Below are 20,499 nucleotides of genomic sequence, written 5' to 3'. Positions count from 1 at the left end.
ACAATACCATTATCACAACTATGAAAATCAACAAAATTCCTTATCATCTAATAGTGTCCATATTCAAATTTTCCTGTTGTCTCAAATGTGTGCAAAATGGCAAAATTTACCAAAATGTAAAATGTCCATACCCCTTCACTTAGTGATTCCATCATTATTTATCCTGCATACATACTCCCACATATACAAAATGGTGTATACAAAAGGGATATTCACTGCAGCAGTTTGTAGAGGATATGAAACAACCTCAATATCTTTTAATGTGGTATTGGGTTAAACACACTGAAATCAAAGTATGGAATATTATACAGCTCTTTAGAACTAAGGTATTTAGAAATGAAGTAATATGTACTGGTAAAGATACAAGTTAAATTAAGCTGGAAAAGGCAAGAGTCAGAGTATTGTATGTAGGTAGTATATCACCATTTGTGCTTGTAACAAAAATTATGGATGTTTGCAGACTGATAATTAATTAAGAAAAAAGAGAAACTGGTGTAAGTAATTGCCTCTGAAGAAGTGAATTAGGTGACTGGGCAGCTTATTTCTCATCCAATAACTCTCATCATTTTGTACTATGTACATGTTACCTAATAGAAAATAGTGTTTAAAGTGGATAGAAATTCAATCCTATAGAGCAGTGGTTCTCAACCAAGGGTGATTTTGCCCCCCAAAGAGCATGCAGCAATGTCTAGAGATGTGTTTGGGTGTCACAACTGGTGATGGGGGTGGTACTACTGGTATCCAGTGGGTAGAAGCCAGGGATGCTGTTAAACATCCCATAATACACAGGTCAGCCCCACACAACAAAGACTTATCTGGCCTAAAATGTCAGTAGTTTTGAAGTTGAGAAACCCTGATGTAGAGTAATTCTTATAGATGCCAAGGTTTGAGAAGTGCTAAGCAAGACTAAAGGAATAAACAAAAAACAAAGTCAGGTGCATATGCCTAAGTATTCAAATCATTGTACACTTAAGATAATTCAAATTTCTAGCCATGAAAGGAGATGGTTGGAGAAGTCCAATATGCTCCTGTTTGCATAAAGAGTTTATTCCAGATTGGTACATTATCAAGTTTCTATAAGCTTAATTCATGTTAATCTTAACTGTTGTAAAGGTAGTTACTATAAGAATGAGGTTAGACCCAACCAAGTTCATGAGTTCTAGGACTTTATAAGCATACTTGTGCATGTGTGCACAGCACATATACACAAATATGCATTGCAGCATTGTTTGTGATAGAAAATATTGGAAACAACCTAAGTAAGTTACTGGTGAAATAACTTATGGAATACCATGTAGCCATTAAACACCACAGCTCTAATAATCTCCAAAATATAGGGTAGGCCAGGCACAGTGGTTCATGTCTGTAATCCCAGCCTTTTGGGAGGCTAGAATGGGAGGATCACTTGAGGTCAGGAGTTTGGGGCCAGCCCAGGCAACATAGTGAGACCTTGTCTCTACAGAAAAATAGTGGAGTGCGTGGCTCACATCTGTAGTCCTAGCTACTTGAGATCCTGAGATGGGAGGATCCTTTGAGCCTAGGAGTTCGAGGCTGCAGTGAGCTAGGATTATGACCTATTGCACCCCCAGCCTGGGCAATGGAGCAAGACCCTCTTTCAAAAAAAAACAACCCAGAACAAAAATGTAGATTGAAAAAGCAAGTTAGAAAACAATGTGTGTTAGATTATCATGTATATATGAGATATAAAAAATATATATGATATACTCATTTATGCACGTAACATCCGAAAGATATACAAGGTATTGGTAACAGTGGTTGTTTCTAGAGGATTGGGGCAAGAATCTTTTCACTGTATGTCCTTTTGCTTTTTATTTCTATGTGCATACTTCCTATTGAAAATAACTCAAATGTACATAAACACAGCTCTACCTGTGTCAATGAGTAAATTAAATGCACTGTATAATTCCACTGCACCTCATAATACAAAGAGAATGAAATAGGTACAATAGAGATGTAAAGAAATGGGAACACAGAAAAATTATAGATTAAATGTTGGAAGGAAATGAGAAACTTCAAGCCATATTTCAAGAGGCATCGATTATTTCAGTTATTGCTATCAAACATCCTTTTCTTAATACTTGTTCCTCTAAAGATACAAAAACAAGAGGGCAATTGGTTTATTTATCTGGCGACAAAGGCAAATGTTATGCAAGTGAGGTATTTTCCAGATGGTGAGGAGAAAAACACCCCTCTTAGGAAAGAGGGCTAGTGGGCTGGCATGCTTGACTTGGTTGGCCTACTTGATGTCAGATGGGATGGAGTGGAAGTCAGGAGCCCAGTGTACAGTCACAGTGTGGCCTTAAGCAAGTTACTTAACCTCTGGATCTATTGTCCATTTATAAATTGAGAGTGTAGATTGCAAAAGATACATTTTAGAAAATCAAATGGATAATTCATATCAGAGAAAAAATTTCACAAAAAATGGAAAAATATTCAGCCTTCCTAGTAAGTAAAATAAATGTAAATTTGAGATTTTATACTTATTGAAACAACAAAGTCAACATCCCATGCCTTTGAAATTATGTTAAAATCAGTAAACACATTCCTATCTGGGTTTAACAACATGCCATACTTATGTAACAGAGCCATAGACAAATTCCTGTTTGACTCAGTAACTACATTTCCCAGGAATTTAAGGAAATTGTTTAACAGATACAAAAATATATATACACAAGGATACTAATTCATTTGAATGTTGTCTAAAATAGTACACAGAAAAAAACCCCTAGGTAAACATCAACATAAAATATTGTACATTTATGAGAGCCATTTTGAACACTAGAAATGTTTGTTAAAAATACTATGTTCAATGTATACATAGATATAATATGCAAGTGTAAAAATTTTATTTGGAAGGAAGGATTATGGGTACTTATTAAATCAATTTAATACTGTTAAAACAATTTTTATATTCTAAGAAAAAGAATTTAAGAATTTAAGGAACTAAATCAGTTGATCTCTAAGGTCTGTGATTTTTTTTTTTTTTTTTTAGCATGAAATGCCTAGAAGGTCTCTGTGTGATTCTAATCATTCTCAAATATGGCTCTGGGGACTTTGCTGTCAGCTCTTTGCTAGTAGCAAGGATGATGGTGCATCAGAGGATCAGATAAACCTTCAGAAAAGACAAGGTTCTAGTACAGTAAACCAGGGCCCCAGAAATTTGGAAGACAATTGGGGACATACAGTGCATTTAATTTCCTCTCACATAAATTATGTCACATATAAACTGTGAATTTTCTTGTGTGATTTAGAAAAATGTTTTAATTTAGGCATACACCACATTTACACCCACATCTAAGTATAAAAGCGTAAGAATGAGGAGAAAAGGTATGAAAAACATAATCACCAAATTTAGAACAGGGAGGAAACCTAGATCATTCTAGTACAACTTCATTTTTACAGATGAAAAAACTGATGCTCAGAAGGAAACGTTATTATATGTAGAGAAAATACACTTTGTAGAGGACAGGGAAAAAGTAAATTAAGGGTGGTGGAGGAGGGGTGGGAATTGAAAAAGGAGGTAAAGGCAATAAATAAAGGCAGTAGTTATGTATCTGGATGATAAATGGGGTGAAGGATAAGACTAGGGGTGGCAAATGAGCAGTAGGCCCTAGAGGGTAGCTGGTTTCACACACAGTCCTATACATCTATCCTGATATTTAATTACCCTACAGGGCAGATCTAAATATCAGACTTTTACCATTTTAGCTCTAAGTGAAGGTACAGCCTTGCAAGTCTCAAAGATTAATGCTAAACCAATCTTTTTTTTTCTTTTAAACATTTTGTCTTATAAATAGACTAAAGCAAATCTTTATCCATGAACTGAACACAGGGACATTCCTTTTAAAAAAAAAAAAAGAGTAAGGAAATTATCATCACATTGACTTTTTCTGGTTTCTATACACACAAAAAAACTTGAATGACAATTGGTTTAGATTATATTGATATTTTTCCTCAGAGCTCATCTTTAAGTATCAATTGTGAATTGTCAATAAAAAATTTAAAAATTATTAGCCAATTTAGATGAAAGACAAATTGCTTTCATAGTTTCATAAAGGATTTCAACTGAACTAGTTCATTTTATCTGTAGCAAATTATGTACACATATATAATTTCTCAGAAATCAACAAGATTTATCTATATACAGGCTTCTGAGATGAGATGGTTTGAAACTTCTACAGCTCCCTCATTTTAAGGGACAGTTTAGTGCCACTGGTAAGCTGCAGGCCATAGCTATTTTGTGACGAGAGGCTACCAGTTTCTTTGCTTCTCCTATGTTTGACAGGTTTTACTGATGGAAAGTCGATACTAGGACAAGATAGTTCTTGTTCAAGTGGGATTTTTGCCCAAAGCATTACACAAATTAGATTTTTAAAAGTAAAGTTCAACTTACATCTTGTTTTTGATGTTATATAATACATGGCTTACTAGCACACATTATAAACATTTTAAGCTTTTTCTTTTAATGATTATCAAGCAGCTTATTTATAATATATTCTATTTCATTAAAAATAAAACTATATTAAGCAATTTATCATTAATTTGGTTTTTTCTTATTGTATTTCAATACCTTGGTAACCTTATAAACAAACCACAACAGATATGTATCTCATTTTACACTAGATATATTTTAATAATGGTGTACAAATAGGATTTTTATACACTGATTTCTATCTTATTATCTTACATTATTATAAAATATTTATGCTAACTTCTAAATTATCCTCAAGTGATATTTGATGCCAAACATTTAAGTTTTAAGCTGTACCTAGTTTCCTTTCTCTCTCCCACCTGCCTACCCGCAACAGTTAATAGCAGTTTATTTAAAATAAAACAAACCTATACTAGGAACATTTCCTATTTCAAAAAATCATATAGAAAAAACAAGATTACTAGGATGACTTTAAAGAAATGTATTTTAAAGATGTTAGATGTAAAATCTTAGAAGCAAAGTGAGGGAGGAATGATAATAAAAGTGTAAAATCTAAGGTTTTTAATAAGACAGAAAAAGTTTATCATAAGTATTTAAGAATCATATCATCACACGTTAACATATCACAACTAAGCATTTATTATGCTTTTTAAGAAGGGAAGCAATTGCAGTGGTATTTTAGAAGCTATATCTTTTCTTTAATGCAATATATGCTCATAGACTCTAAGCAGTATTTTAAAATATACAATCTCTCCAAAAGAAAATATTTAACTAAAGATAGATAACTTTTAATGTAAGTAAAATGTTACAAGATTTTAAAATTAAAGTCTTCATCAGATTTTTCATAACACATTGTACAGAAATTGTAGGCTTCCTGTACAGAGTAGTATAATTTTTACTCCTGAGCAAGTCGTTCAATAACACGTCGGTAATCTTCCACTAGTTCCTGAAAGCTTTCTTCCAGTTGTTCATGTTGCATGCTTATTTCTATTTGGTTCATCTGGTTTGTCAGTTCTTCTGGTCTGAGACATTTTTTCATCTTAGCAAGATCTCTCTGCTTTTTCTAAGCAACAAACAATTATTTGTTAGATAAGAAAGCAGATATTTCTTTATATTTTTACAATTTTAAGTCTCCAATGTTAAAAATAATAGTAAGAATATGCCCAAATTTGTCCCAGTTTTCTTCTTAAGAAAAATTAAACATAATATTAATCATGAATTGTAAACCCTCTAAAAGAAATTAACAAGAACACTGGCATTTGTATCAAATAATATATGTGACTAGCAGCCTTCTCCAAAGCTTATTAAAGAATTCTGGTCAGTGTAGACATTTAAACCTTTCTTTTTTTTTTTTTTGAGACAGAGTCTCGCTTTGTTGCCCAGGCTAGAGTGAGTGCCGTGGCGTCAGCCTAGCTCACAGCAACCTCAAACTCCTGGGCTCGAGTGATCCTTCTGCCTCAGCCTCCCGGGTAGCTGGGACTACAGGCATGTGCCACCATGCCCGGCTAATTTTTTATATATATATCAGTTGGCCAATTAATTTCTTTCTATTTATAGTAGAGACGGGGTCTCGCTCTTGCTCAGGCTGGTTTCGAACTCCTGACCTTGAGCAATCCGCCCGCCTCGGCCTCCCAAGAGCTAGGATTACAGGCGTGAGCCACAGCGCCCGGCCCTAAACCTTTCTTTAATAAATAAAAGACATTAACTAAAGAAAGACAACTAAAGGCTGGGTGCGGTGGCTCATGCCTGTAATCCTAGCACTCTGGGACGCTGAGGTGGGCGGATTGCTCGAGGTCCGGAGTTCGAAACCATCCTGAGCAAGAGCGAAACCCTGGCTCTACTATAAATAAAAAGAAATTAATTGGCCAACTAATATATATAGAAAAAATTAGCCGGGCATGGTGGCGTATGCCTGTAGTCCCAGCTACTCAGGAGGCTGAGGCAGCAGGATTGCTTGAGCCCAAGAGTTTGAGGTTGCTGTGAGCTAGGCTGACGCCAGGGCACTCACTCTAGCCTGGGCAACAAAGTGAGACTCTGTCTCAAAAAAAAAAAAAAAGAAAAAGAAAGACAACAGAGAATATGGGCTATTGTTCTTCATTTCAATATTTAATCATTAATTCATTACATTAATTTTTCACTTCAAGCTGTCATTTTCCTGGCACTATGGTTCCCTTACCCAGTGATATATTTATGGACAACATACTAATTTTAACATAAACTGGTAGGAAAGTTTCAGAAAGATAAATGAAAAACTGTCATACTTAAAAAAATATTAACTAGCATTTAAGTCTCTACAAAGTTCCAGACATACATTACCTTACTAAACCCGCCCCCATTTTACCAGGGATGATACCACTATGCTGAGGAGTTTGCAACAAAGAACTGGTATGCAGGACACTGTGTTAGTGTCAGGATGGGACTAGAGGACTGAGTTGGAAGCTACTCTGGTAGTTCAAGCCAGAGGTGATGAAAGCCTAGATCAAGTCAATAGAAGCAGAGATGGAGCAGACAAGACAGATTTAGGGGAGAAGGTATCGTGTGAAGTGGGGAATGAAGAATGACTCCAAGATTCCTGGTTGGGTGGCAATGTTGTGATACATGAAGCTCATATGTTTTGGACAAACTGTTCTAGATTATCATCTCAGCTCTCTCTTTTATTAGAACATGTAATAAAGAGTTGACTTTATAATATAGAGATCAGAAATCACATATATTAACTTTTAATCCTAGCAACTCTATGAAACAGGTATTAGATGCAGGGGAAAAAAGACACAAGGAAGATAAATAACTTGCCCAAGTTCATAGAGCTAGTGAGCTGAGAAGCCATGAGTCAAATAATTGGGAGTCTGTATTCTTAGTCCCTGTGTTAAACTGCCTTTGAAGAGACAATTAAGAAAAAAAAACCACCTAAAAATAATACCTTAAACTGGTCCTAAGTAATAAATGTCCCTTAAAAGGAACCCTAATAATTTTAGAATACCAGGCATATGTGTCATAATTACTACTTTAAAAGCTCAAAATTAAACTAAATTTATAATCACGTGAACATTTCTCAAACAAGGTACAATAAAGTACTGGAGATAAGGCTTTACTGAAATAACCTGGCACTACCAAAAAAAATAAAATAGGCTGAGCCTGGGTTTAAATTATTGGATCTGTGTAAATGAGATCCAATAATAAGGTTGCTACTACTATATCAAAAAGAAAAATAATAAAACTGCATTAATGGAAGTAGCCCCTCTAAAGCAGTGCTTCTCAAATCCACATAGAGATCACCTGAAGAACTTGCTAAAATTCAGATTCAGATGCAATAAGTGGGATGGGGCCTAAGACTCTGCATTTCTAACAAGCTCTCAAGTGATATTAATGAATGCAGTCCCCAACCTTTTTGGCACCAAGGACCGGTTTTATGTAAGACAATATTTCCACGGACTGAGGCAGGGATGGGGGTGGGGTAGGAGGAGGTAATGCTAGTACTATGGGGAGCAGCTATAAATACAGATGAGGCTTTGCTCACCTCCCTGTGAGGCCTGCTCACCTCCTGCCGTGGAGCCAGTACTGGAAGACAATTTTTCCAAGCATGAGGTGGGGGAGCTGGGGCGTGGGGGCGGTCCGGAGAGGGGCAGAGCTCAGGCAGTGATGTGCCTAACAGGCCTTGGATTGGGGGCCTCAGTGCTAGACAACTGATTCGAATTTATTGCTCCTAAGGCCTGCAAGGGCAGTATATTCCTTACTCTTCAATCCTGTATGCTGTAAAAGAAACATGACTGCCCTATACAAGGGCATCTAACTCAAGGAAACAGTTCAGGAACTAAAGGGAAATTAGGAAATCATTGTGGTGTGTGATAGGAATACAAGCTATTTTTCTCAATTGCTAACCAGTTATAACATTTATTAAATAATCTTATCCCCATGGCTTGAAGATACCTCCAATCATTAAATTCATATATATTAATAGACCCATCATATTAAATTCTTAAATATTTCTAGACTATCAATTCTGTTCCACATAACCTACAGAAGGAATCATATGCCAGTAACATACTGTTTTAAATTTTTTTTTTTTTTTTTTTTTTTTTTTTGAGACAGAGTCTCGCTTTGTTGGCCAGGCTAGAGTGAGTGCCGTGGCGTCAGCCTAGCTCACAGCAACCTCAAACTCCTGGGCTCAAGCAATCCTGCTGCCTCAGCCTCCCGAGTAGCTGGGACTACAGGCATTCGCCATCATGCCCGGCTAATTTTTTGTATATATATTTTTAGTTGGCCAATTAATTTCTTTCTATTTATAGTAGAGACGGGGTCTCGCTCTTGCTCAGGCTGGTTTCGAACTCCTGACCTCGAGCAATCCGCCCGCCTCGGCCTCCCAGAGAGCTAGGATTACAGGCGTGAGCCACCGCGCCCGGCCTGTTTTAAATTATTATGCTGCTTTTAAATCTCTCTCTAGGAGAGCTTACTTCCCTAATTTATCTCTCCGCTTCTTATCACCTTCAATTTCTTCATTGTTGATTTTTTTTTCAGATGTATGTCAGAATTAATCTCTACTACAAGGATGATGATACCACTTTGGCTGTTAAGAACCTTAGAGTTTAGGGCCGGGCGTGGTGGGTGGCTCACACCTGTAATCCTAGCACTCTGGGGGGGCCGAGGTTCATGGATTGCTCAAGGTCAGGAGTTCGAAACCAACCAGAGCAATAGCAAGACCCTGTCTCTACTAAAAAAAAATAGAAAGAAACTAATTGGCCACCTAAAATATATAGAAAAAATTAGGTGGGCATGGTGGCGCATGCCTGTAGTCCCAGTTACTTGGGAGGCTGAGGCAGGAGGATCACTTGAGCCCAGGAGTTTGAGGCTGCTGTGAGCTAGGCTGACGCCACAGCACAACAGAGTGAGACTCTGTCTCAAAAAAAAGAAAAAAAGAACCTTAAGAGTTTAATAACCAGTTTTTGTCTGTTTTTTAGATAGGTGAACTGGCTGGACAAGTGAGGGTAGTTAATATAAAACAGTTTTAATACTCTTAAATGTTGTCATCTAGTCATACTGTTCTCTCTGCCCAAATTTCATCATAAAGACATTTTCTAGCTAACAAATACTACTTAAAGATCAAAACCTTTGGAAAGTACCATTTCTACCTATTTTCTGAATTGATAACATCAAAAAATAAAATGCTACTTTGGACAATGTTTGAGACCATTATAATTTATTACAGCTTGTTACATCCAGATAGTAGTCCATTAAGTAGAAAATCCATTAAACTGCTTAATGAAATGATACTATGAAGAACTATACATCTATATATAAATTCAAGATAAAATGATTTAAACTCAAAGGAAAATAATTATTTTTATATTCAGAATGTGATATATTTGAACAGAATTACAATGACAAATTAGGAAACACAGTTGTACTGCAAAGTAACAAGATGCTATAAAGGAAGAGTTGGAATTCAGCAAGGAGTAGTGTGATCCAATAAACCACTGACATTCAAAAGATTGGCTCTGCCAGGCACCGTGGCTCATGCCTGTAATCCCAGCACTTTAGAAGGCCAAGGTGGAAGGGTTGCTTGAACCCAGGAGTTCAAGACCAGTCTGGGCAACACAGCAAGACCCTATCTCTAAAAAAAATTAAATAAATAAAAATTAGGTGTGGTGGGACTACATGTGCCTGTAGTCCCAGCTACTTCAGAGGCCAAGGCAGGAGGATCACTTGAGCCCAAGAGTTTGAGGTTGCCATGAGCTGTTGACTGCACCACTGCACTCCAGCCAGGGCAACAGAGTGAGATTCATCTCAAAAAAACCAAAACAAAACAAAACAAATTGGCTCTATAAAGCAGACTCTATGGCAAATAAAACTTAAACTTTCTCCAAATTTATGTTGGAAAACCAGAACTACATGTACTTAATATATTAATTATTCATTAGTTATTTACTTTCTCAAATTTTAAGACAGATTTGACTTGGTCATTCCCAACTGTTTTTCTATATGAACCTACAGGTATTGTGTAAAATGTAGCAATCCCATGTCAGGTGCTCAATAATTATTTGTTGAATCAATTAACAAGTAGTCTCCCCAACTGCTGCCAAGCTGCAAGTAGACAGCAAATTGTCATTGTTCAAATCTGGAATTTCCACATTCTAAAAAGAAAAAAAAAATCCCATTCACACAAGTTGAACAACATCCACCCTACCAATGGCCAAATGGTAAGGCCAAACCAGGTCTAGGGGGTAAATTTTTGCATTACAAGGAGGAAAATATGGAAGATAAAAAAAGTGGAAAACAAGGCCAAGAAGAAAGAATGTTAAAAAAATAAAAGAAATAAACAATACTAAGTTGCAATTTCACCTATGGTAAAGTACATAGGTTATAAAAGCAACCAAGGCTATTTTTAGAAAGAGAGCAAAGCAAATAGGATACATATGACAAATGGGAAGACAAAAAATTGAGGAAAATAAGATTATTTGTTAGGGCCTCAGCATTCAGATTTTTGGGAGATGAAAGAAAAAAACTAAACATGGTAGACTATCCTTGAGAGTAGTTTTTAAATGAATGAAAAATAATTATAGCTTATGTTGGAAAATTATGAGTAAGGATTTTCATATATAACTGAAAGAATATTTTTACCTTTTATAAACGGTAATTTAGCAAAATGATTTGAATTCTCCCATAAACTGGCATTTGCTAGCTTTTCTTCTGTTTTAAATAGTGACAAGAATACAGCTTTTAAGATTCTTGAATGTCCTACCTTATATGGGCTAATTAGTCTTCTTTTAATATCCAGTCTATAGCTTCTGTATTGTTCAGCATCACTCATGTCAGTTACCAGTAGTCGAAGAATTTCATAAACCCGTCTAGCATGTTGCTAATAAATAAAACAAAAGAACAATCTGAACATTTTCAAATTTAAAAATAGTGACACTTTCTCAAAAGAACACAGGATATGTTTAATATCTGCCATGAGCAAAGAATTGTGCTAGATACCAGAAGAAAAAGCAATAAAAGATAGTCTCTGCCCTCAAGCAGTCTAGGGGGTTAACACAAATGATTGAAGTATGATTAATTTAATGACAGAAATACGCACAGGGTATCATGGTAGCATAGTCTGGGAATGTTAGAAGAGGATTCCTAGGAGAATGAAACCGAAGCCAAATCTTAAAGAGAGAAGAATGTGCCATTCTAGAAAGAGGGGAGGGCACTCTGTGTAAATATGCATGTGCACGTGTGAACATATGGACAGGAACACAGCAGCTTTACACTAATGAAGCACAAAATAAGCAAGAAATAGGGGAAAATAAGGGTGGACCCTTATAATATTGGGTTAAAGAGCTAGACTTTAGGGCCGGGTGCTGTGGCTCACGCCTGTAATCCTAGCTCTTGGGAGGCCGAGGCGGGCGGATTGCTCAAGGTCAGGAGTTCAAAACCAGCCTGAGCAAGAGCGAGACCCCGTCTATACTATAAATAGAAAGAAATTAATTGGCCAACTGATATATATATAAAAAATTAGCCGGGCATGGTGGCGCATGCCTGTAGTCCCAGCTACTCGGGAGGCTGAGGCAGAAGGATCACTCAAGCCCAGGAGTTTGAGGTTGCTGTGAGCTAGGCTGACGCCACGGCACTCACTCTAGCCTGGACAACAAAGCGAGACTCTGTCTCAAAAAAAAAAAAAAAAAAAAAGAGCTAGACTTTAACCTAGTAAGTTAACACATTTTAAATGAGAGAGTAAACAATGTGTATATATTTGAGTTTTATGTAAGTCACTCTTTCAGCTACATAGATATGGTAGCAAAAAGAAGGGCAGAGGGATCATTAAGAAACTAATTTATGGGCTGGGTGAGATGGCTCACAACTGTAATCCTAGCATTTTGGGAGGCCCAGGCAGGAGGATCATTTGCGATCAGGAGTTCAAGACCAGCCTGAGCAACATAGCAAGATCTCATCCTCGCAAAAAATAGAAAAACTTAGCGAGGCATTGTGGTGCATGCCTATAGTCCCAGCTGCTCGAGAAGTTGAGGCAGGAGGATCACTTAAACCAAGGAGTTTTAACAGTTGAGCTATTAAATAAATTCTCATTAATAAATATAGGTATACTACAGTCTAGAGATATAAATTACTTCTAAAATATATTTTTCATCTCAAAGATAAGAAACCATTGAAGTGCTTTAATGCAGAAGAGGGAAAGTTTGTGTTCAAATTGAGTTGTTAATTGAAGGTGACTGGCAACCTTTTGGTTATATAGCTCAGGGGAAAAATCTGGATTGGAGATTTAGATAAAATCTCCTAGGTAGAATAAGTAGAATGACAAGAAATGAGAGTTGAATAGAGAACTTTGGGGAAGAGTTACATTTAAGGAGCATATAGAAGAGGAGAAGCCAGTGACAGTATCCGAAAAAAGATGATCACAGTGGTAGGCAGAAAGCCAGGAAGTGTAGTGCTTTAGAGGCCAAGGAAGGGTTAGTCAACAGTATCAAACACTAGTCCTTATTATTGAAATACCTCTCATCCTAATCCAAATCCTATTCATCTTTCAAGGTTTAGATCAACTACCATCTTTTCTGTGAAATAACCACTGATTCCCTTGCTTACATCAATGTAATAAACTCCCTTCTGTGAACTCCCATATTATTTTTTATGTACCTATCTTAAGATATTTACTACTTTAGAATTTAAACAAATATATAGACGTATATAAAATAAAAGATGTGTTTTACTTCAACCCCTCTTCCCATGAATACTTATTTCCAAGGATATAACTATGTTATGGTTTAAACATTTTTTTAAAAAGCAAAAATAAGATCCTATTATCCATCTTTGCTCTGCTTGTTGCATTATTACGTGAACATCTATTATCTTCCCATTTTATTTATGAGGAAATCAAAGCATAAAGAGGTAAACTAAATTGCCCTAAGTCATAGAGTAAGTGGCAGAGCTAGATTTGAACCTAAGCAATCTGGCTTCTGAGCCTGTACTCTTTTTTTTTTTTTTTTTTTTTTTAAGAAAAGAGATAGGATCTTGCTTTGTCACTCAGGCTACAGTGCCATGGTATGATCATGGCTCACAGCAACCTCAAACACCTGGGCTCAAGCAATCCTCCTGCCTCAGCCTCTCTAGTAGGTAGGACTACAGGTGTGTATCACCACACCTGGCTAATTTTTAAAAATTTTGTAGAGACAGGGTCTTGCTATGTTTCCCAGGCTGGTCTTGGACTCCTGGTCTCAAGCAATCCTGCTGCCTCAGCTTCCCAAAGTGTTAGGATTACAGGCATGAGCCACTGCGACTGACCAGAGCCTTTACTCATAATCACTGCCACTTACCACACAAGTATTCTTAATGTCATTACACTGTTCTAGTTAAGCTATGTACTTTAAAAAACTTTAAAATTTAAAATTTTTTTTTCTTGCAGAATACAAATACCTTATTTATTTTGAACTTCTTTTGTGCCTCTATTGCCATATCTTCATTGAATCCTTGCATTAACTTTTCCCGGGAAAAACAGGGCAAATCTTGACAAAGCTTCACAAGCACAAAGTCTCTTAATTTCACATAGCTTTTGGATGGATCTTCCGCTAAAGAAATAAAGCAGAATAACATTTCCCTTACCCAACATAATTTTTTCATTTGAAATATCTCTATACACATACACACATACACACACACACACACACACACACACACACACGAAGCGAGGAAGGCAAATATTCTTTTTTTAAGAGACAAGGCCTCAACTTGTTGCCCAGGAACAATCATAGCCCACTGTAACCTCAAACTCTTTGGCTCAAGTAGTTCTCCTGCCTAATCTTTGTATTTTTTTGTAGAGATGGGATCTTGATATGTTGCCCATGCTGGTCTCAAACTCCTGGGCTCAAGTGATCCTCCCATAGTGCTGGAATTATAGGTGTGATCCACTGCACCTGGCTGGCATATATTCTTAAAAAAAAATTACCTAAACAGGCCGGGCGCGGTGGCTCACGCCTGTAATCCTAGCACTTTGGGAGGCCGAGGCGGGCGGATTGCTCAAGGTCAGGAGTTCGAAACCAGCCTGAGCGAGACCCCGTCTCTACCAAAAATAGAAATAAATTAATTGACCAACTAAAAAAATATATACAAAAAATTAGCTGGGCCTGGTGGCGCATGCCTGTAGTCCCAGCTACTCGGGAGGCTGAGGCAGTAGGATCGCTGAGCCCCGGAGTTTGAGGTTGCTGTGAGCCAGGCTGACACCATGGCACTCACTCTAGCCTGGGCAACAAAGTGAGACTCTGTCTCAAAAAAAAAAAAAAAAAAAAAAAAAAAATTACCTAAACAAATGTTACAATGCGAAAGGATTATTCCTTATAAATCAAACCAAATAAAATCATAGGTGTAATCCTTTTGCAAAGACATTTATGTTACTTGTGAAATGAGAGCTACCCATTTCAAATTTAAACTTTTTGGCTGGTATGTTATCACATGTATCTTAGTTTTTTGTTTTTTTTTGTTTTGTTTTGAGACACAGTCTCGCTTTGTTGTCCAGGCAAGAGTGAGTGCCATGGCGTCAGCCTAGCTCACAGCAACCTCAAACTCCTGGGCTCAAGCGATCCTTCTGCCTCAGCCTCCCTAGTAGCTGGGACTACAGGCATGCGCCACCATGCCCGGCTAATTTTTTATATATATATATCAGTTGGCCAATTGATTTCTTTCTATTTATAGTAGAGACGGGGTCTCGCTCTTGCTCAGGCTGGTTTTGAACTCCTGACCTTGAGCAATCCGCCCGCCTCGGCCTCCCAAGAGCTAGGATTACAGGCGTGAGCCACAGCGCCCGGCCTGTATCTTAGTTTTAATTCCAATTAAAGAAGCTGTATAAATGAGTTTCAAGTTTGGATGAACAATTCCAAATGCATCCGTTTTTTATAAGTAAGGATTCCAAAGCTCAGTTTTTTTTTTGTTTTGTTTTGTTTTGTTTTGAGACAGAGTCTCACTCTGTTGCCTGGGCTAGAGTGCCGTGGCATCAGCCTAGCTCACAGCAACCTCAAACTCCTGGGCTCAAGCGATCCTACTGCCTCAGCCTCCCAAGTAGCTGGGACTACAGGCATGCGCCACCATGCGCAGCTAATTTTTTCTATGTATATTTTTAGTTGTCCAGCTAATTTCTTTCTATTTTTAGTAGAGATGGGGTCTCACTCTTGCTCAGGCTGGTCTTGAACTCCTGAGCTAAAACAATCCACTCGCCTCGGCTTCCCAGAGTGCTAAGATTACAGGCATGAGCCACCACACCCGGCTTCCAAAGCTCAATTTTAACTCCCTTACTTGAATCCAATAACCTCTATAGTCTGCTGTATTTCTGTTACCCAATTAAAAAAAATTCTTCCCTTTACAAAAGCAAACCTTTTGGATTTAGAAAATAAAATGAGATCATGATTTTGATAATTTCTCCATTGCTCCTGAATATCAGATGTTTGTGTTATCTACATTAGACTAAGTAGTGGACAAGGAAAACACTGGAACGTAATGAGTAGAAAGAATACTGCACAGAGAACATGAGTTTGTGTTCCAGTTTGTCATTCGTAAATATAGGATGTTGGAGAAGTCACCTCACTTCTCTGCACCCGTTTTGTGATCAGTAAAGAGGTTGAAATAAATGTTACAAGTCTGAGCTGTTCATAAATTGTAAGACTTAATACTGTTAGGATATCCATACAGTTGTCCCTCGGTATCTGTGAGGGGGATTGGTTCCAGAATCCTGAGAATACCAAAATCCATGGATGCTCAAGTCCCTCATATAAAATGATGTAGTACTTGCATAAAACCTACACATATCCTCCCCTATACAAAGATGTACCTTGGAAACATTATGTTAAGTGAAAGAAACCAATCATATACTATATAATTATAATGTCCTGAATAGGCAAATCTATAGAAATAGAAAGTAGATTAGTAGTTGCCTAGGGACGGAAGTTGGGGGGGGAGGTAGGAAGAGTTGGGGAAGAAAGGACTGCTAATGGATATTTCCTTCTGAGGGGAAAAACTATTCCAAAATTAGATTATAGTGGTGGCTGCACTATAATTATCATTTTAAAATCTGTGGCTAGCATTTTTATTGTCTATTTATCAATGAATTGTACGGTGTGTTCATTATTTATCAATAAAGCCATTTTTTAAAAAAAGAAGTCTGAGATAGGGGTAATGTCTTATGATTCCAAGACATATATTTATTCATTCACCCTTGTATACTGAATACCTTCTTTATGTTTCTATGTAGCACTTAATTATTAACATCATATGCATGTAGTTATGAAGTGTTATCTGACTACGGCTTTAAAGTAGTAAGAACTGAAATTCATCACTGCATCAGTTTGGGATGAAAGTATGGTCTGTTAAGAATGACAAAATTACAGTAAAACAAAATAACCAAAATACAGATCAATGCAGAAAATCATCAAGTAAACGTAAGATTGTAATATAATCTGTCAACCATATCTCATTCTTTAGTCTTTCCCATTTTAATTTAGCCACACCATCCACAGCTATACAAGCCACCCAGAAACCTGATTCCTTCTAACTGCTTCCACCAGTATTTTTTCAACTACTTTAATGTCTTTACTTTTTCTCCTTACCTTTATTCCCCTTTTATAAAATATAAACTGAACTCTACCACTACTCTAAATTAAAACTGTTTAAGTATATCAACATAAGTATAACATAACCCAGAAAGAGAGAATAGAGGAAAGAGATATATTTGAAGAAATAATGGAAAACTTCCCTAATTTGATGAAAAATACTAATGTACACATCCAGGAAGTTCAAATTTCAATTTGGAAAAAACACAAAGAGATCCACACTCAAACACATAATCAAACCATCAAAAGTCAGAGACAAACATAAAAATCTTTAAAGCAGAAAGAGAAAAATGACTCATCAGAAATTAAGGAGTTCAGAAGTCAGTGGAATGACATAGTCAAAGTACTAACAGGAAAAAACCCTATCAACCAAGAATTCTATGGCCAGCAAAACTATCCTTCAAAATACAGGCAGAATCAAGACATTTCCAGAAAAGCAAAGACTGAAGAAATTTGTTGCTAGCCCATCTTCCTTAAAAGAAATACTACAGTTCTTTAGGCTAAAAGAACATGGTATCTCAAATCCACATGAAGAAGTAACACTGATAATTATAAAGCTATATATAAAAGTTAATATTTTTTCTCTTTTCTTCTCTTAATTGATTTAAAAGACAATTATATAAAATAATAATTATAAAACCAATGTTTGGCTTATAATAATATAAAGATATAATATATATAACAATAATAGCAAAAGGGAAGGGAAAGAATAACTATATTGAAGCAATTTCTTTATTTTAGTGGAATTCAGTATTAATTTGAAGTAGACTGTTATAAGATACATATCAAAATCCCCAGAGCAACCACTAAGAAAATAACCCCAAAGTAAAAACAAACAAACAAAAAACCAACAAAGGATTAAAATAGTTCACTAGAAAATATTATTTGACACAAAAGAAGGCAATAAAGGTGAAACAAAACAAAAAGAAATGCAACATATAGAAAACAAACAGCAAAATGGCAGGCATAATTCCAGGCATAGCAAAAGGCAAAGAAAGGATTTTAAAAGATCCAACTATATGTTGTCTACAAGAGAAACTTTTTATTATTTATTTTTATTTTCTAGAGACAGAGTCTCACTCTGTCACCCAGGCTAGATGTGCACTGGTGTGATCACAGATGACTGCAGCTTTGAACTCCTAGGATCAAGCAATCCTTCTGCCTGAGCATATCAAAGTGCTGGGAAGGAGAAATTTTTTATATTCAATGACAGATAGGATGAAAGTCTAAGGATAGAAAAAGATATACCATGCAAACACTATGAAATCTGGAGTGGCTATATTAAAATATCAAACAAAATAGAGTTTAAGACAAAAATATAAGAGAAAAAAGGGCACATTTTATAATGACAAAAAAGTTAATTTACCAGGAAGATTTTGCAATGAGATACACAACTAACAGCAAAGTCCCAAAATACATGAATGAAAAACTAAGTTTAAAATTTCAAAACTACACTCTCAATAATGGATAGAACAACTAGATAGAAAATCTGCAAAGATATAGAAGACTTGAATGGCACCATTAACCAACTTGACCTGATACTTATAGAAGATTCAAACCAATAGCAGCAAAATATACATTCTTTGCAAGTGCACATGGAACATGTCTCCAGGATAGACCACATGTTAGGCAAGGGATCAACAAACTATGGTCCCATGGACCAATCTTACCCATGACTTGTTTTTGTATGGCATGTAAACTAAGAATCGTTTCTAAAAATATACACTAATAATGTGCAATGGAGACTGTATAAGGCTTGCAAAGCATAAAATATTTACTGTCTAGCCCATTAAAGAAAAAGGTTGCTGACTCCCAAGTCTGGCCATAACGAAACTCAATGAATAAAAACGGACTGAAATCATACAAAATATGTTCTCTGATAACAATGAAATTAAATTAGAAATCAATGACAGAAGAAAATTTGGGAATCCACAAATATAGGAGTTAAAAAAGAAATCATAGGGAAATTAGGAAATATTTTAAACTACATGAAAATGAAAGCATAATTTATAATAATTCATGTGATATAGCTATAGCAGTACTTATATATAACTGCATATTATGTGTATATATTCTATATTAGAAAAGAAGAAAGATCAATATTTCCAGAAAAGAAAGAACAAATTAAACCCAAAGCAATAAGAAGAAAGAATATAATAAAAGTTAGAGTGGAAATCAATGAAATAGAAAACAAAAACAATAGAAAAGTTCATATAAACCTGAAGGTTTATATGTAGAAGGTTTATATGAAGGTTTATATTCAGTCATGAATGTAGATGCAAATTCTACAATAAAATATTAGCAAACCAAACCTAGCAATATATAAAATGAATTATATACCAGGACCAAATGGGATTGAAATCAGAAATACAAAGTTGGTTCAACATCTAAAAAATCAATTAATGTAATATATTAACAAAATAACTGAGAAAAAGTACACGATCAACTCAACAGATGCAGAAAAAAAAAATCTGACAAAATCCAATACCAATTCATGATAAAAACTCTCAGCAATCTAGGAACAGAAAGGAACTTTCTCAGTTTGATAATGAGCACTTACAAAAAACATATAGCTAACATTATCCATAATGATTAAAGACTACATGCTTTCCCTCTATGGGAACAAGACACAGATATCTGCTCTCACTATTTCTAGTAAGCATTATATTGCAGGTTCTCAGCTATGCAATCAGGGAAGAAATAAAATGCATCCAATTGCAAGGAAGTAAAAATGTCTTTTTTGTGTCTAAATGCAGATGTGATCCTGCATTTAGAAAATCTTAACTAAAAAACTACTATGACTAATGACCAAGTTCAGCAGGAGTACAGGATAGAAAAGATCAATATATAAAAACCAATTGGAGGCCGGGCGCTGTGGCTCACGCCTGTAATCCTAGCTCTTGGGAGGCTGAGGCGGGTGGATTGCTCAAGGTCAGGAGTTCAAAACCAGCCTGAGCAAGAGCGAGACCCCGTCTCTACTATAAATAGAAAGAAATTAATTGGCCAACTGATATATATATAAAAAAATTAGCCGAGCATGGTGGCGCATGCCTGTAGTCCCAGCTACTCGGGAGGCTGAGGCAGGAGGATCGCTTGAGCCCAGGAGTTTGAGGTTGCTGTGAGCTAGGCTGACGCCACGGCACTCACTCTAGCCTGGACAACAAAGTGAGACTCTGTCTCAAAAAAAAAAAAAAAAAAAAAAAAAACCAATTGGGCCGGGCGCTGTGGCTCAAGCCTGTAATCCTAGCACTCTGGGAGGCCGAGGCGGGCGGATTGCTCGAGGTCAGGAGTTCGAAACCAGCCTGAGCAAGAGCAAGACCCGTCTCTACTATAAATAGAAAGAAATTAATTGGCCAACTAATATATATATATAAAATTAGCCAGGCATGGTGGTGCATGCCTGTAGTCCCAGCTACTCGGGAGGCTGAGGCAGAAGGATTGCTTGAGCCCAGGAGTTTGAGGTTG

General features: G+C 36.4%; 2 protein-coding genes across 3 annotated transcripts in view; one reads left to right on the top strand and one right to left on the bottom strand.

The window, feature by feature from the left end:
• SLC25A12 (solute carrier family 25 member 12) overlaps window positions 1-20,499 on the top strand; it is a 180,412-nt gene that overhangs the window by 8,650 nt on the left and 151,263 nt on the right. The window lies entirely within an intron of this gene.
• HAT1 (histone acetyltransferase 1) overlaps window positions 4,631-20,499 on the bottom strand; it is a 48,526-nt gene continuing 32,657 nt past the window's right edge. Inside the window, exons 9-11 of one of the 2 annotated variants that reach the window (XM_012781939.3) lie at window positions 13,856-14,007; window positions 11,190-11,306; window positions 4,631-5,516 (exon numbers count right to left, since the gene is read on the bottom strand). In XM_012781939.3, the coding sequence (XP_012637393.1) occupies window positions 5,349-5,516; window positions 11,190-11,306; window positions 13,856-14,007 (437 nt within the window). In that variant the 3' untranslated portion in view covers window positions 4,631-5,348. Of the gene's footprint in view, window positions 5,517-10,445; window positions 10,582-11,189; window positions 11,307-13,855; window positions 14,008-20,499 lie in introns of those variants that run through there. The other variant, XM_020288380.2, reaches the window with a different exon arrangement.

This window comes from Microcebus murinus, chromosome 8, assembly GCF_040939455.1.
Source record: "Microcebus murinus isolate Inina chromosome 8, M.murinus_Inina_mat1.0, whole genome shotgun sequence".
In the NCBI taxonomy this organism is placed as follows: domain Eukaryota; kingdom Metazoa; phylum Chordata; class Mammalia; order Primates; family Cheirogaleidae; genus Microcebus; species Microcebus murinus.
The sequence above is the reverse complement of the archived record's forward strand: the minus strand, read 5'-3'. Positions and strand labels throughout refer to the sequence as shown.